Source organism: Hibiscus syriacus, unplaced genomic scaffold (assembly GCF_006381635.1).
Source record: "Hibiscus syriacus cultivar Baekdansim isolate YM2019G1 unplaced genomic scaffold, ASM638163v2 tig00110160_pilon, whole genome shotgun sequence".
Lineage (NCBI taxonomy): Eukaryota > Viridiplantae > Streptophyta > Magnoliopsida > Malvales > Malvaceae > Hibiscus > Hibiscus syriacus.
The window spans coordinates 59,752-75,968 of NW_024062608.1; the positions used below are offsets into that span (position 1 = coordinate 59,752).

General features: G+C 33.6%; 1 protein-coding gene and 2 pseudogenes across 3 annotated transcripts; 1 reads left to right on the forward strand and 2 right to left on the reverse strand.

Moving 5' to 3' along the window:
• Window positions 1-1,348: 1,348 nt before the first annotated feature.
• Window positions 1,349-3,574, forward strand: LOC120216355 (B-box zinc finger protein 19-like). 3 transcript variants are annotated; one of them, XM_039213801.1, is made up of 5 exons: window positions 1,349-1,527; window positions 1,957-2,053; window positions 2,171-2,286; window positions 2,389-2,592; window positions 3,042-3,083. In XM_039213801.1, the coding sequence occupies exons 1-5, from the start codon at window positions 1,435-1,437 to the stop codon at window positions 3,066-3,068; spliced, it is 537 nt and encodes a 178-aa protein (XP_039069732.1). In that variant the 5' UTR covers window positions 1,349-1,434; the 3' UTR covers window positions 3,069-3,083. The 3 variants fall into 3 exon arrangements, with proteins under 3 accessions (XP_039069732.1, XP_039069734.1, XP_039069733.1); XM_039213803.1 differs by lacking the exon at window positions 3,042-3,083 and adding an exon at window positions 3,240-3,574 and having other exon boundaries at window positions 1,351-1,527; XM_039213802.1 differs by lacking the exon at window positions 3,042-3,083 and adding an exon at window positions 3,214-3,337 and having other exon boundaries at window positions 1,356-1,527.
• Window positions 3,575-3,846: 272 nt separating this feature from the next.
• LOC120216357 lies at window positions 3,847-5,765 on the reverse strand (annotated as a pseudogene).
• A 925-nt stretch (window positions 5,766-6,690) lies between these two features.
• On the reverse strand, window positions 6,691-10,120 carry LOC120216358 (annotated as a pseudogene).
• Window positions 10,121-16,217: the final 6,097 nt, after the last annotated feature.

Genomic DNA, 16,217 nt, shown 5'->3' on the forward strand with positions numbered 1-16,217 from the left:
AAAATGGTCATTGAAATTCTATCAAAATTCAATTTGGTCTTATACTCAATTTAAGAATTTGAAGAATAAATTTCCGAATTCTGAGATTTCGGATTCGAAAAAAATTAGGGTGTTATGTTATCTGGTTCAATAAAAAAGAATATTTCCCTCTACCTTTAATTTTTTTTTCTTAGTTGTTTAAACTCAGAAGCATGTGAATTTGAATTAGCCCCACCTTGTATCATAAATAAAACTTGATTGGACTTGTCATTCATTGCCCTTCGTCCATTTGTTGTAGGAAGATGTGCTTGCCTCTTGCTTGAAGTATTGGGGTCTTTTCTATTTTTTGGATTTTTTTCTTGTTTTTAAGGTAAATGCATGATGAAAAAAAAAATTGTGGTGATGGTTAATTTATTTGATAAAGTTTAGGTAATTATCATGTTGAATGTGAATTCATATTATAAACACCTGCATCATATAATGTAGGTCTAAATCATCCATTGGCCCACATCATATTAAAACATTTAAATTAAATTAATGGCAATTATTAGTGTTCCAAATGATGATTCTTGGCCACCTATAATCTTTACATTACGTTGTTGAACCTCATCCTAATCCACCATATCCAATCAATCATAGAAAGAACCAATTAGACTGTATATACATTATTAATTCAACATGTTGATTATCTTCCCCCAGGTCTTGAGGCTAGATTTTAAACACAAGCATTTATGAACTTGATTAGGTGGTATTTGTTCACAATTGAAGGTAAACATTTAAGGAATTTAATTTTTTTTTCACTGAAAATGTAGAATCGTTAATGAAAAATAGAGCAGTTGGATTGGATTAAGATACAATCCTGAAAAAAAAAATTGGGAAACTGTTTTTTCATGTATAAAGAGAAAACAGGGGAATTAGGTACAACAATCATGGGAAACAAGATATGAGAAGATATCAGCTGTCACTTTAATCACAAGGGAGTTGATTGTGGAACAAATTAGGTACAAATTAAAGAGAGAAGATGCTTTGTGTATGGCCAGGCTTTCAGCAAAGAAAAACACTGGTAGATATGTGACTGGTGGGCAAGATTACAAGGGAAGAGAGGTTCTCAGCCCCACAAGTGAGTCTTTGAAAAACTTGTGGTGTAAATCAAGTGATCAAATTATCAAATGAATCAAACCAAAAGTTGACAAATCTACTCTCTAGAGTCCAATCCTTCTCTCTCTTTTTCATTTTCGTTGCCTGCTTTTTAAATCCCACGCCCTTCTCCATCCTTCCCCATTCTCGTGTTAGTATGTTATATATATATATATATATATATATATATAACATCATCTTGTTATCCTTTTTTTCTTCCCAATTATCATCAATCATCATCACTATCACTCCCCAAAACACCAACAAAAACGCTGCTTGCTGGTTTTGATTGGGAGAGGATGAAAGTGAGAGAGAATTATGCGAATCCTTTGTGATGCTTGTGAAAGTGCTCCTGCTATTGTCTTCTGTGCTGCCGATGAGGCTGCTCTTTGCCGTGCCTGTGATGAAAAGGTGTCCGTTCTTTCCTCGTGTTACTACTGAACACTTAGGGTTGTGTGTTTTTTAGCTGTTAACTGGACCCCATGTGTAATTTTTGTTTGTCTATTGTTCTTCTGTGTGGGAGCACGGGTTTTTCTTGTAGTTTTTTTCTTGCTAGTCTTTTACTTGATATAATAAAAGACCCTTGCTTTCTTCTTCAAGATTGATTTTTTACGGGGTCTCTTCTGTGCCACTGCTGGATTTTTCTATAAATTCTCAGCTGGAGTTCCAGAATTTGATGAATAGTCCTAGTCAAGGGAATACATTTGAATCTTTTTTGTTTCCTCTCAATAATTTCCTATGCATTTCTATCAGAAAGGACCCTTCTAGGTTGTTCTAACATTGTTCTAGATTGTTGTGGAAAATGGAACCTGTGGTTTGAACTGTTGATGAATGTTTCAGGTCCATATGTGCAATAAGCTTGCTAGCCGCCATGTCCGGGTGGGTCTAGCAAATCCCAGTGATATTCCTCGCTGTGATATATGTGAAAATGCTCCTGGTATGCAGATGTTGTTTTCTGTCATTTACTTTTCCACTATAAAGCTTTTTGCTTTATAAGAAGATCTGTATAGGTTCTGTTAAAACGTATGTTCATCCCTTGGAATTGTGTATGTAGCTTTCTTTTACTGCGAGATAGATGGAAGTTCCCTTTGTTTGCAATGTGATATGATTGTACATGTTGGAGGTAAAAAGACCCATGGAAGAAATCTTCTATTAAGGCAGAGAGTAGAGGTCTGTCGCTTGTATCTTCCACTAGAATTGAGTCATGTATTACATTTATCCAAGAGTATAAGTTTGCCCTTTGGGAGTTTTATTGGGTTGTTTTTTCTGCAGTTTCCAGGGGATACACCGGTGGATCCGAGTGAGAATGGAAGAGGCCAAACTCAGCCGGCTAAACCAACAATAGGAGAGAACCAACAGAATCACAAGGTCTCTCCTGCACAAGTGATGGGTGCTAAAAACCTCGAGACCGATACTAAAATGATAGATTTGAATATGAAGCCTCATCGAATGCATGGGCAAGCCTCAAACAATCAGGTCGGAACCGATTTGTTGGTTCTCCTTTTTCTTTCACACTACATTTGAAACACATGCTCTTGTTCTTTCTTTCAACATCCAATAATGGAGAGACATTGGATACATGTCTTGTTAGGAAGCCCCTTAAAATTTCATTTTGCATGTGCAATAATCACGCCTTCGTTTTGATGCATGAAAGAAAAACATAAACCTACACAATGATTTGCTTATTTTTTTAATAAAGTATTTTGTTTATACATCCGAAAAAAAGAAGCATGATTTCCTTTTCTACCATATCTAATAGATGCATGTGTTCCAAGCAATCCACAATTGTACAACAATCGAAGCTTTCCCTCTATGCTCATGCACAGCCCATCTGACCTTATTTCGATTCTGGTGCATTTGTGTGATTTAAGTTCATTTTGTTGACATATTGCATTTTTCTCTGGATTTTCAAGTTAGACTTGGAGATTACATTGAAGAATGGTAAATTCTGAAGTTTATAGTGTGATATGAATGCCTCATGATATAGGTTTTACCTACATGGAATACGCATGTTCAGGATAAAATCTATAGTCTATAAACTTTGGATTGTTCTTAAGCTCACATGTTGACCCCCGATACCTGTTTTGATGTCTGAAGGAACTATGATTCAATATTCTCAGCAGAGGTGGTGATGATCAATGATCAGGAATCATGGTTTTGATTGGTTATTTTTTATTTAGAAGCCTGAGCTTGGGAGAGTTCTTGCCATAATTAGTCAATCTATCATCTCCACTTCAATCTCCTGAGCTTAGTTGTTTACACCAGTTTCACAGCTTCCAAGGGTCATACTGCAACGCGAAAGAATGTAATCCGCATCCAGTGCCAAGAAATGATCTGTAATATGCCATTCTTTTGTGATGTTTGTTTGTAATGGTTGAAATCGCATTGTGAAAACAGTACTTTTGTATGACTTTCTCAAATAACTTGGAAATAATTGATAATGTTTGAGATTAATGCTTAAAGAGTAATGTTATATTCCCAGATAGAGAGATCTCACAAGTGACGAAAATACCAATTGTTTAAGTATGTCCCGAATAGCTTTCTCATTTCAGATAATGCCCAGAACTGTACAGTTGAACTAACAGTCATTTATCTCTTCTTTTAACCTCTTCATGTTTAGCGGTACGGGTTTAAATGGACATGAAATATTAGAAAACGGTAAGCTGGCTTGTTTACCAACACTAGCAAGATTATAGAGCGTCAAACATCTAATAGAAGTGCCATTCTGGGATTGTTATCAACAGATATATGGTCCAATAGCTATGAGGATAACAGCAAAGATCTTCATAACTCATACATGATTTATAATTTTATCGTCACTGTTGTCTTCTTCTGTGGGTTTGATTCAAAACAGCCTAGTAAACATAACCCTTGACAAACATTCCTTGCTTGGCCTCCTCGGACTCTCCTTCACCAGTGTACTTGCCAAGTTGGGCAAGGGAGTTGGCCTTTGCCCGAACAAGCAGTGTGTCCTGAGCCGCCTTCATGTTCTCAGGTCTGCCTCCCCACGTCTTCAGGCAAGTATTTTGAAGGGCTCTTGCGTATGAGAACGACACGTGCCATGGATTTGGTGCTTGATTCATTGCATTCAAGTTCAAGGTAGCCTCAACTTCAGACTGCCCACCAGACAAAAACTGCCAAAACCATGTCTGATTAACCATTAGCTGATGAGTTTTATCTAAGAATGTGTAAAGAACTTGCAGGTCTATAACCAATTACCATGATTCCAGGCACTGCTGGAGGGATTTTTTGGCGCGGGAGGCTGAGGGTGTAGCTAGTAACCCGTTCAGGAGTAGCCTTATCCTTGCACTCTGCACCAGGAGTGACCATGCTTGGCTTGAGGAGGATACCTTCAAACATCAGTGTGTTCTGGGCAAGATAGAAGAAAACCTCAGCCCACACCTTTTAGGCTACTTCAAAAGTCCTGTCGATTCCATGATCACCGTCAAGCAAGATCTCTGGCTCAACAATTGGAACCAGACCATTGTCCTGCATGGCCCAAAACATCGAAACATCATCCAATGCCACAATATAATCAAGACAGTTGTAATAAGATTCCATTCAATAATCTAACCTGAGAGACGGCAGCATAGCGAGCAAGTCCCCAAGCTGCTTCCTTCACAGCAAGTTCAGACGGTCCATTGGGAACGCTTACCACAGTACGCCTAAAAATATTGATAGTAACATAAACATGACAAAAAGCAACTTAAAATGTTCAAACACGAAATGGAATATGGGATACCATTTTGCAAAACGAGCTCCCTGTTGGTAGTATGCAGCAGAACGTGAGGCAAGGCCGTCTAGACCTTGGCACCATGACTCGTTTGAGCCAGCCAGTGGAACAAGACCCTGCAGTATTCATAGTATCGAGCTCTTGCTAATAGATACTGCTGAGTATTAAATTTGAACTACATAGTGGACATCCCTCCCACAAATGGGGGATGAGACTTTACCTTGTCGACCTTGATGCCGGGGACTATGTTCTGCTCAACGAGAACATCGACCATCTTCTTGCCATCGACCGTGGATTGGTAGAGGGTTTACTCAAAGAGGATGGCACCTGAGATGTACTACCCAAGTCCAGGAGCTGAAACAAGCAATGTCCTATAGGCTTGACGATTAGCCTCTGTGTTCTCTAGCCCAATTGAGGCCAAACGTTTCCCACAGGTGGCGTTGGATTCATCCATGGCCAAAATTCCACGGCCTGGAGAAGCAATAGTTTTCTACAAACATGCCAACAATCCCATATAAGTAAAATCACCGTTTCTTCCGAAAATTTACAGTTTCTGATTGTCAAACGCGTATAATACCATTTGTTTTTTTCTCTTTTGTTTGGTCATTCTAGTGTAGGCATATTTTAAGCAAATTGTGGAAGACAATACAATTATATAACACTTACTGCAGTCTTGACAAGCTCATCGGCATATGAGCTAGCACGCACGTTGAGTCCAGAGGGAGCAACGGGGTGATACCTAACCACAGAAACTGAAGGTTGGCGAAGGGTCTGACCCTTGACCCACTCGGACTTGTCTACAACAGGTGAAGGCTTGAGGAGAGATGCAGAAGCCATTTTTTGTGTTGTTAAAGATGTTGTTAAAGATGGTTCTCTTTATCTCTCCCCTTGAGCTCTTTTCTTTTGGCTCTAATTCTCCAATTTATAGTTCCTAGTCCCAGGCAAGTTGATATGGCAGAGGAGTGGCTGATATGATACTGAATTTTCTCAAAATTGTAAACCAGAAAAAAATGGAATTTGTGCTAAAACCCTCATGTTTTTGGAGCTGATTAATTGATTTTTATTTTTATTTTTATTTTTGTCTCTGTGTTTTCTTTTTCTTGGCCTTTTGCTGGTTGGGAAAACTATCCTAAAGGCAAGACAAGACGCAAACATCAATTTAGGAATAATTTCTGTTTATTTTACTTTTTAAATAAAGTCGAGGGTATGAACCAACAAATTAACTTCTCCACTGAAAAAAAAAAGTTGAAGCAACGGTGAACATTATACGACAATAAAACCAAAATCCAAAAATATGAGAAAGAGGTAACCTAGACCCTAAAGACAATGTGCAGACATTTCAAACAAGGGCATTGGCAAGTGGCCACTGATTCCGCACCCTAAAGACAATGTTCAAACAAACAATGTTCAAACAAGGACAGTTAAAAGATCAGTGTTTACTTAACTAGCAACCTCAAGATGCAAAGTGAGCTCACGACCCAACCATTGTCTCAACTTGTAACATAATTGGTCCCACAGCCAAAAGATCTAAGGTACTCCCAGCTAAATAAACAACAAATGTTCAGACACCATTGATTGGAGTAGTGGAGAAAAATCTCATTAAAATGACATACCTTGAACAAAAATTATCGAATATCTTGATAGCAAAGACAGGTGGTTCAAATCAAGCATGTCAGAAACAAATTTTCTTTGTGGACGTTGAGGAAGATTTTGCAGTTTATAGAAATCAAGTTGTAAAGTTGATGTCGTTACTAGATGGCACCCTTTTATAAAAACATGGCCATAAACGATTATCCTCTCACAAGACCCAAGATGGCAAAGCTGAGAAACAAAGATGTATCCTCACGGGAAGAATAATTACAGACAATACATGGGCAATGTATGCTACAGCACGAATCAACTATACAAATCAATACATCACCGTACAATTATTGTTGCTTCCCCATACTGTTTATAAATTTTTACTTGTGCACTAATAATCCACTTTCGGATGCAGAGGAACAACCTATCGGGCAAGAGATGGCTCATCAAGACTGGAAAAGTGTCACCGTTGCAATATAACCATTCTTCATAACCTGCTAATAGCAAAGATCTTCATTAGCAATCTTTTCACCACATACCTAAGAGTAAATATTACCAACATTAGAGTAGTGCCCAATGCTAAAATGCAAAACAAGCGAGAAATTTGAACTAACTTTTACCTCAAATGCAGCATTCTGGTAGCCGTATACAAGAGTAGAGCCGAAAGGATTGCTCGTAGAACCTTGTGTTTGTATAGCTGGACGGCCACAATCGCCAAGGATTTCCTGCAGTAAAAATGTCATTCTAAGTGAACCATTATTCTCACACAAGAATGAAACAGGACCAGTGGAGGGACCGGGCAAACAAAGAAAGGTTGATGTTAAGGAAAATGAAAAATATTAGTATGTATTCAACTGTAAATAGTTACCTTAACCTGCTCCCATTTGGTGCTTGGAGTAATTCTGTTTTTGAAGTTGTTTACGTCTGGGAAGGACCCCCAACTGCAGGAAAGGAACAAAAAAACAATCAATCACCCGCACAGATAACTGTAATGATGATAAAAGGCTGAGAAAAGGGCTGATTGTAAGAACCTAGGATGAAAAAATTGCACTTCATGTATGAATTGAAATCTGCATGACCAGGATAGTTTGTGTGTAAAACAAACTTCTTGACTTTATGAGTCTGCAAAATCAAAAACCGTTCTAAGAATTTCTTAACAACATTAATTCTAAGAGTACAATGAATGTAGAATGTAAATAACATGGGAATGCTAGCCAGAAAAATATGTCGAAATGCTTTCTTAACTATGGAGAAAACCAAAACAGAGAATAAAAGTGTACTATGTAGGAAGGATCCTTCATTTTTTGGGTGTTAGGGTATATGTTTTGGATACCTGTCCATCAAATAAGATGTCCAAGCCACGAGTAAAATAATTGTAGAAATAATCAGCACAAAGAGTTGTCCGAGGACGAGGATCCGAAGCAGAGTGAATAACCATTTGGTCAACCTGTAAACAAAATCAATCATTGCTATGAGGGTAACATGCAAAAATATTCAAGCATACAAAGTGGCTATACAAGATCTCATGCATTGTTGCTACCTACCTGCTTTGATGGATTCCACAAGGGCGCCCTAATTCAGACCAGACATCCTGCACGAAAGGGAAATAACATAAAATTTGTAACAGAACAAATAAAATTTACAAGGAGAAAGGAAAAAAAGCTTAATATCAAGTAATCAATTTGATATTTACCTGTGGTGATGCACCAAAGGGAATATGCTGGCCTCCAACAGTGAAAAATATTCTTCCCCAAGCTGGAAAGATAGACATAGGATTCAAAAGATCAGTCTCCAGACTATGAGGATATTGGTACTTTAGATGCCACTGAAGCAAACCATTAGGTCAATCAAAATATCAAACCCAACAGGCATCCCTTTTGTAAAAAGATACTTATTTTCAGTAGACATAATCCAAAAATTGACTCTAGAAGGACGGAAAGTAGAAAGGTAGTCAATACCATAATGATATAGCCGACTCATATTAACAGTTCTAAGGAAGATAGATGCCAAACCTTGGCATGCACCTCTTCCATGTAAAGGCTGCCGGTAGGTAATGGAGGAGCAGATGCCTTATCCATTAAGGATCCAACACCAACTTTTTTGCCTGCAGAACTATCATAGATGGATACCCGGCAGGTAACCGGGGTGGTTCCATCAGGAAATTCCAAAGGCAACTCCGCTGTCAAGTAAAAGAGCAAAATCAATTTGGAGCAAATAAATTAGGAGTCGAGTGTTGAAGAGTAGGCATGAAATGTAATCAGGAGCAGTGAATAAAAACCTTCTCCATCATGACAGCAATCTGAATACTGACTCGGAATAGGAAAAGCAAATGAAAGACCCTGCAAAATAACAAGATAAGAAACTGCAGACTTAGAGACAAATAATCAAAATACCAAGATAGAAAAGCAATCAATCAAGTAATCTAGGCACGTACTGGGTAGAATAGGGTATAAACACCTCTATCCTTGTCATAAGTTCCGGGATATGTTGGACCAAAAAGAGCATAGACAGCTACAAAGGTAGCAAGAGTAGAAGGTCCCCTGCAGACAGAAACCAGCTTCACTATCAAAACTAGTAATTATGAAATGTGGAAATAAATCTTAGCACTTAACTTTACCCTATCAAAGAAGTGGCATAGCGCATTTGCAGCCGTTTGATATCGAAAATTTCAATAAGGCGTAACCTCTAGTACAAAACCCAAATTGAATCAAATAAGATTATGGAATCATGTGAAAGAAAAGATAAAAAAATGTACTAAAATGATGTGTATATGCACGTGCTAATTGAAAATAAACCTGAGACCAAGGATCAAAACGGAGATGGAAGCCATGATCTGGAAAACTTATAAGGATATCAAGCTTTAGAGGCTCCTGCATAAAAATACATAATAAGGAAGGTTGGCATTAATGTAGATTTGCCAGGACTATATAGCTACTATGCATCCACCAAATTGTCTTTAACAGCCAAATCAAAGGAAAAAATTGCAATCGAGGCAGACTGTATAGATATTAGGACAATTTGGTCGGGAAAAAAAAAAGATATTAGGACAATCCAAATTCCACACTAAAGAGTTCCACCTCACCAAAAAGTTCGTCAAATCACCAAAAGACGATCTGACAGGAAGCAAAAATATTAATGATTCAGTACAAACCTCATCATAATACTTCACATGAACAACATCGTAAATTTTAGGCTGTTGTTCTATTTGAGCAAATGCTTCACATATCGGCATTCCTGAAACAAACAATTTTTTAGTCGCAATTTCTATTTTTCGAGTGAACAAGAAAAACCTGGCAACAAGTAAATAACCATGCTCATATTGGGAAAAAGGATTAAAAACGATTCAATTCCAATCGTTCTCATCGATTTCACGCGTTCCGAAATTGGTAACAAAAATCAGCTGTGGAGAAAAATAACCTGATAATTTGATTAAAATAAATCGCGACTAATGGACTGATCAAAATTCGCGTCGGATTATACAATATCAAATACATCTCTCTGATGAAATTAAATAAAATATTACGATGAAAACGAACCGAGAGTGAAAGGTCCGACACCTAGACCGGGGCGGAGATCGAGAACGATGGCGCCCATAGCGGCGCCTTCACAGCGACGTCCAGGTCTCTGCAACATTTCTTTTCGGGGGGGGGGGGGGGATGGAGTTTCTTTCGTTGTTGTTTGGGGCAAGTCTCCGTTACTTTCGCAAAAAAGACGTCGTGGCGTGTATAGCTTATATACGTGAAACTGCTGTGCTTTAAACCGAATCGACCTATTTAATACTGACTACAACCTCGGGAAACGTTGACACCGTTGGGCAAGTCTCCGTTGCCTATATATTTGATTCTTTTTCTCATTTTATTTTAATAAATCTTTCTATTGTTTTCTTTCTTCTTGTTATTGTAGCATATTTTCATTTCGATATTATGGTATATTTTTTCTGTTGTATTTTATGTTTGTTTCTTCTATCGATTTTTATTTATTTTTTTATTAATTTATCTTATTAGATTGATTTTTTTCATAGATTTTGATTACGATTACAACCTCAAAAAATAATTCACAATAAAATTATATTGTTAATGTGTTAATAACTCGATATTATTATTTTTTTATGTTAGTGTTGACAACGTTTATCTTTTATCTTTTACCATCGATTGTGATATTTGTTTATATTTATTATTTTTCAAATTGTTTAATTAAAATTTAATCTTTTCTTATAAATTTTTATTTATTTTTAATAATTGATTTATAATTAGTCTGTTGGCTTATAAAATTGGTCAATTATTATGATCATTTTTCTATAAATCTATAAATTTTAATCTTATTATATTTTATATTTATCTAATAAAACTGTTGAATATTGTAATAGTTAAAAGGAAAAATGCATTTAATCTTTTATTTTTTAAGATTATAGTTAAAAAAGTTGTAATTCAATCATGCCCGCACTTTACTTGCATCTCTTCTTCCTTATTATCTTCAATGAAATACTGGCTTGACTCCCCTTTATTCTCTTGCACTTAATTTTCACATCATCTAATATGTTAATTATTAACGGTAGGTAATTCGTGTTGATTGTACGTTAACTAAATAAAAACGAAAGTGATCATGTATTATAATTTTTAAAATCAGTAAAAAATAAAAAAAAATACAAATATAAGGGATCAATCATGTAGTTAACCCAAAAACAATTAGCTAAAACCACAGCAGGTCATTTATTGCCCAAATGAACACTATAACCCCAAACCAATCCAAATGACAACATTTTTCAGTAGTCGCTTTCTCAAATGAGAGCAAAAAGATGAATAAATCACACTTGCTTTCCTAATGAATTTACTATCATTATCAATATCTTAGGGATTTTGCTTCCCAAACTATACTCCTCAATTAAGCACCGGCCAGGCATGTGCCAAAATGTTACATCACAAATCTCATGGTGTCATGTGATTGGTTTTCAAACCTATTTTATTGCAGTTGTTTGTTTGGAGGAAAAAAAATCAGTGTGATTTTTTTTTGTTATCTAATGATCTGTTTGCTTCACTGAAAATAAATTTGAAGAAATTAATTTTGAAAACTATATTATATTTTCTTGAAAACAATTTTTAAAAATCATTTTTTGATGTTTGGATAATATTGTCTAAATCATTTTCCAATTTTTGATAAATTTTTCTGAAAATATTTTTCAAAATATGTTTTTAGAAAAATAAATATACATTACAGTCTTTATTTTTTATCTTTTACTTTTTTAAAAATGATAAATTATATATTTAGTACCTAAAATTTCACTTTTAGTACGTTTTAGTACTTGAACTTTTAATTTTTACAAAATCATACTTAAAGTTTAGTTTTTATTTTATTTTAGTACCCCGCCATTAAAAACTTAACTGCAATGCTGATGTGGCATAACGTGATAATTTTTTATTATTTTTTAAATTGCCACGTAGCTAGGGGTGTTAAAAAAACACGTAACCGTTAATTGGTATAACCGTTATATTTAACAGGTTAATTAACCGAATCATTAATACTAGACGGTTTCGGTTAACCAAACCGCTAAAAATGATGGTTAACGTTTAATGTTACAGATACGAATTTTGATAAACTGTTAACTGTTAATAAATTAAATTTATAATTATATTTATAATTTATTATATTTTTACATAAATAAATTAATATAAGTTTCTATTATTTATAATTTATATATATATTTAATAAAATTTGTATACAAATAACTTAATATATATATTATATATATATATATATATATATATTTTTAACTTTTTATTTATTTGGAAATACAGAAACATACTTACATCAATATAATTATATGTTTATTCTTAGGTACTGAGATATTATATGATAATAAATAAATATTTTAAATTTAATTTTTAAAATAATTTAATATTATTTCTTAAAATATATATTTAATTATTTTTATTCTAAAATAAAGTTAAAAATAATTTAATTTTTAATTAAGTAATTTGGTTTATAATGAAAAATATTTTGTATTTTTAAATAATTAAATAATTTATTTTTTAATTAAAATTTATTGTTTTGTAGTGGAAATGGAGCGTAATTAAATATAACTTTGTAGTGAGTTGTTAACTATTAACTTGTTTAGCCCGGTAGCTAAGCCTTTGTTAATTTACATGGACCACAGCACTGCAGTTAAGTTTTTAATGGTAGGGTACTAAAATGAAATAAAAATTAAACTTTAGGTATGATTTTGTAAAAATTGAAAGTTTGGGTACTAAAACATACCAAAAGTGAAATTTTAGGTCCTAAACGTGTAGTTTACCCTTTAAAAAATTAATTTCGTTACTATAATATTATATTATAAAATTTGTATATATATTATAATATTTATTTTATAAGTACATCAAATTAAAATTTAATATCACTTATTTTTATTTATAAATAATATGAATAATTAAACTTTAATTTTTTTTAGATATAATAGAGAAAAAAAGGATGAACATCTAAATAGAATAAACATTAGATTTTAATAGTTTTTTATCTCAAACAAATTTGAATGCATATATATTGCATAATATGATTCAAACTTCTATTTACAATATTGACTCCATAATTTATCATCTCCCCAATCAAATAAGTTGTAATAACTATTAACAATTAATAAATTAAAAATGCACGGTTACCATTATTTAAAAGTAAAGTTTCAAAAACAACAAAATAGTTACAAAATTATAACTCGGTCAATAATACAACTACTTGAGATATTCAAGCATAAAGCAATTGTTGAACCTATTCCGATATAACAAATTTAAGCTCAAAATGTTTTTTGAATTTATTCAAAGTTTTCAAAAATAATTCAAAGTTCATAAAATTTGAATTTGAATACAAAATTGTTTTTCTGGGTACACAGTACTGATATTGTTCTTACAGTATCGATATCACATGAATAGTATCGATATTGTTCTTGCAATATCAATACCAAAGGTAAGAAAGATATTGACACTCTCATGGTAGTACCGATACTGCCTTGTGTTTCAAATGTGTTTATATTTTAGTAAGCTAAAATAGTATTGATACTCAAAGAAGTATCGATACTCATGTATAGCAGTATCAATACTATAGCAATAGTATCGATACTCACTCAACCCAATGGTTAAAACAACTAGTTTCTTTAAAGACAATATCGATACTCATCATCACTGTACTAAGCAGTTGTTTTTGCAGAAAATTAATCCCCAACGGCTCCAAAACTCACCAATGACTAGAAACGTCTACAAACTCATTCCAACATATAAAAACATGTTGAACAGTTGAAGAAGGTTACAACACCAATCCAAGCAATCCACATCAAGAGAAAAGTTCTTTCAATCTTATTTTTCCTTTTTCTTGTACATAGAGTGTTTTGAGCTTAAATTGAAACTCCTACCTTTAGAGGTTTTCTTGTTACATTTATTAAACCTTTGTAAAATGGGGAGTGGTTTATCTTAGCCGTAAAAAATATAGAAATTGTAAAGGTTATTCTTGAGCCTAGAAAAAGAAAGAACAAATTCACTATAGTGTGAAGCTAAGAGAAGATGTAGACTTCATTTAAGGAAGTTGAATCACTCTAAATACTTATGCAATTTCATATTCTTTCTCTCCATACCAAAATTTCAATTGGCCAATTCACATCTTTTTGGCACTTTTTCAGTTTATCGATAGAGCAACAAAATCTCAAAATTTAGTATAAGATCGGGTCACAATCGACGGTTTAACACTTTGTGAAGATCCTTGAAGCTCTTTATCAATTTCCTTTTCAACCGAAAAGATAACTTCCATATCTAGCACGTATTATCTCGAGGATTCTCACTTCATCACTAGGTCACCCTACTTCAATGGAGCAAATTATTCCTATTGGGAAAATAAGATGAGTTTATTCATCCAAGCCGTTAATTGTAACGCCCATAACCTATATACACGAACCAATATGAGTTACATATGTCACATAAAAAATTCAAAATATTTCTTTAATTGAACTGAGTAAAATTTTGTTTCATTCAAACATCTCCAGTTTCATAACTTGAACAATTATTATAAATAATTATTCAGAAAAATTGTAATCTAATATTTTTGTTACCAATTCAAAACCAGTTTCAGGCAGTGATAGACAGTCTATTCTGTTTCATAAAATAATACGTCTGTCCACCATGTTGATTTAAAACCCAAATTAATTTATTTAAGCATAGTTTATCATAATATTAATCATACTAATTATATTTAATACTAACTTTATTAAGAAATTGCAGACATTTCATTATCGTATACATGTAAGCTAGAACTTCTAGAACACAGTACGATGTCATCATTGTTACCTGTAAATATTTCCTTGGAGATTGATGCCAAAATCAGCTCCTTACTCATTTTCTTCCTTTTCCTACGCATGAAAATCATCACACCTAAGTATACACTTAGTGAGGCAATTATATAAATATTCAAAGCAATTAAAGGAATAAAAATATTCAATGCAATGATCACTTTACATGTATACCATCCATGTTACCATAAATTAACATGACATAACCGGATATAAAGTTTCATACCAATATACTTGTCATTTATCCCATAAGCTCAAAAACTTATTCACCTGTCTATCATTTATTAACCAATAAACAATAGCAAGGTATACCATATGAGGACCCAGGTATAGGAGTCAAATATTGCACCATAGTGCTGAGGTCGAGCCTTGTTCACCTAATAATGCACCGTAGTGTTGTGTCATCATTTCATCTCATAGCATTACCTTTCACTTTTTCATTTCATAGCCCAATGTAAACCACTGAGAATGCAAAGTATTCGAGTCATATGAGCATACAAATAAACACCATTGTTAATAAGTAACGTCAGAATGCTAAATCATCATTAATAGTAGTACCATCGTTACAAAGACGTCAGACTGCTAAATCGTCCTTAATAGTAGTACCACCATCACAAAGACATTAGACTTGTTAAATCATCATTAATAGTAGCACCATTGTCATAAAAACGTCAGACGTGCTAAATCATCATTAATAGTAGCACTATCATCACAAAGACGTCAGACATGCTAAATCATCATTAATAGTAGTACCACTGTCACAAAGACGTCATAAATGCTACATCATCATTAATAGTAGCACCACCATCACAAAGACGTCAGACGTGCTAAATGCTCACCTCTATACCAATGATTCTCAATGCATTTACAATGGGCACTTTCTTTAAATCATTTATCATTCACCTTTCAGAATCTTTTCAAATATTATCACAATCAAGTCATACATCATTCACTCATAGTAATCTTTTAAACATTAACGAAATCAAGTAAATACAATACAAATCTCAATACACATACAAAGGGCTTTTCCATCACATTCACATATCATTTAAATACCAAAGTATTCAAAAATAAAACATATCAAAATATCATATAAAAATACATTGGGCAGTCATATCCAAAATCATTCATAAGAAATCATCAAACAAAATAATATAAAATATAATAAAACAAATTGAAATTAATTTCTTTTCAAGTCGTTCGAGGTGACTCATCACAAGTCTTTCATGTCACTTATATAGATATGTAAAATGCACTCACATTTACTTATATTCAAATCCAAAATATAAACCTCACCAAACTTTAAGCTTAGTTCTTGCTTCCAATCACTTCTTTACGAATTTATTACATTTCATATTTTGATAGTTTGCGTACCTTCAAAGAAATTATTCTATATTAATATACATATTTAAAAATTATTTTGTTTATACCAATAGAAACTAGACTCAAATACAAATCTAACCATTA

What these genes read in the sequence shown, in the direction of transcription:
- LOC120216355 (XM_039213801.1), top strand. Translation starts at nt 1,435, where the DNA reads ATGCGAATCCTTTGTGATGCTTGTGAAAGTGCTCCTGCTATTGTCTTC. An exon ending in GCCGTGCCTGTGATGAAAAG is followed by an intron (nt 1,528 to 1,956) that starts GTGTCCGTTCTT and finishes TGAATGTTTCAG; the next exon opens with GTCCATATGTGCAATAAGCT. An exon ending in GGCAAGCCTCAAACAATCAG is followed by an intron (nt 2,593 to 3,041) that starts GTCGGAACCGAT and finishes TTAGACTTGGAG; the next exon opens with ATTACATTGAAGAATGGTAA.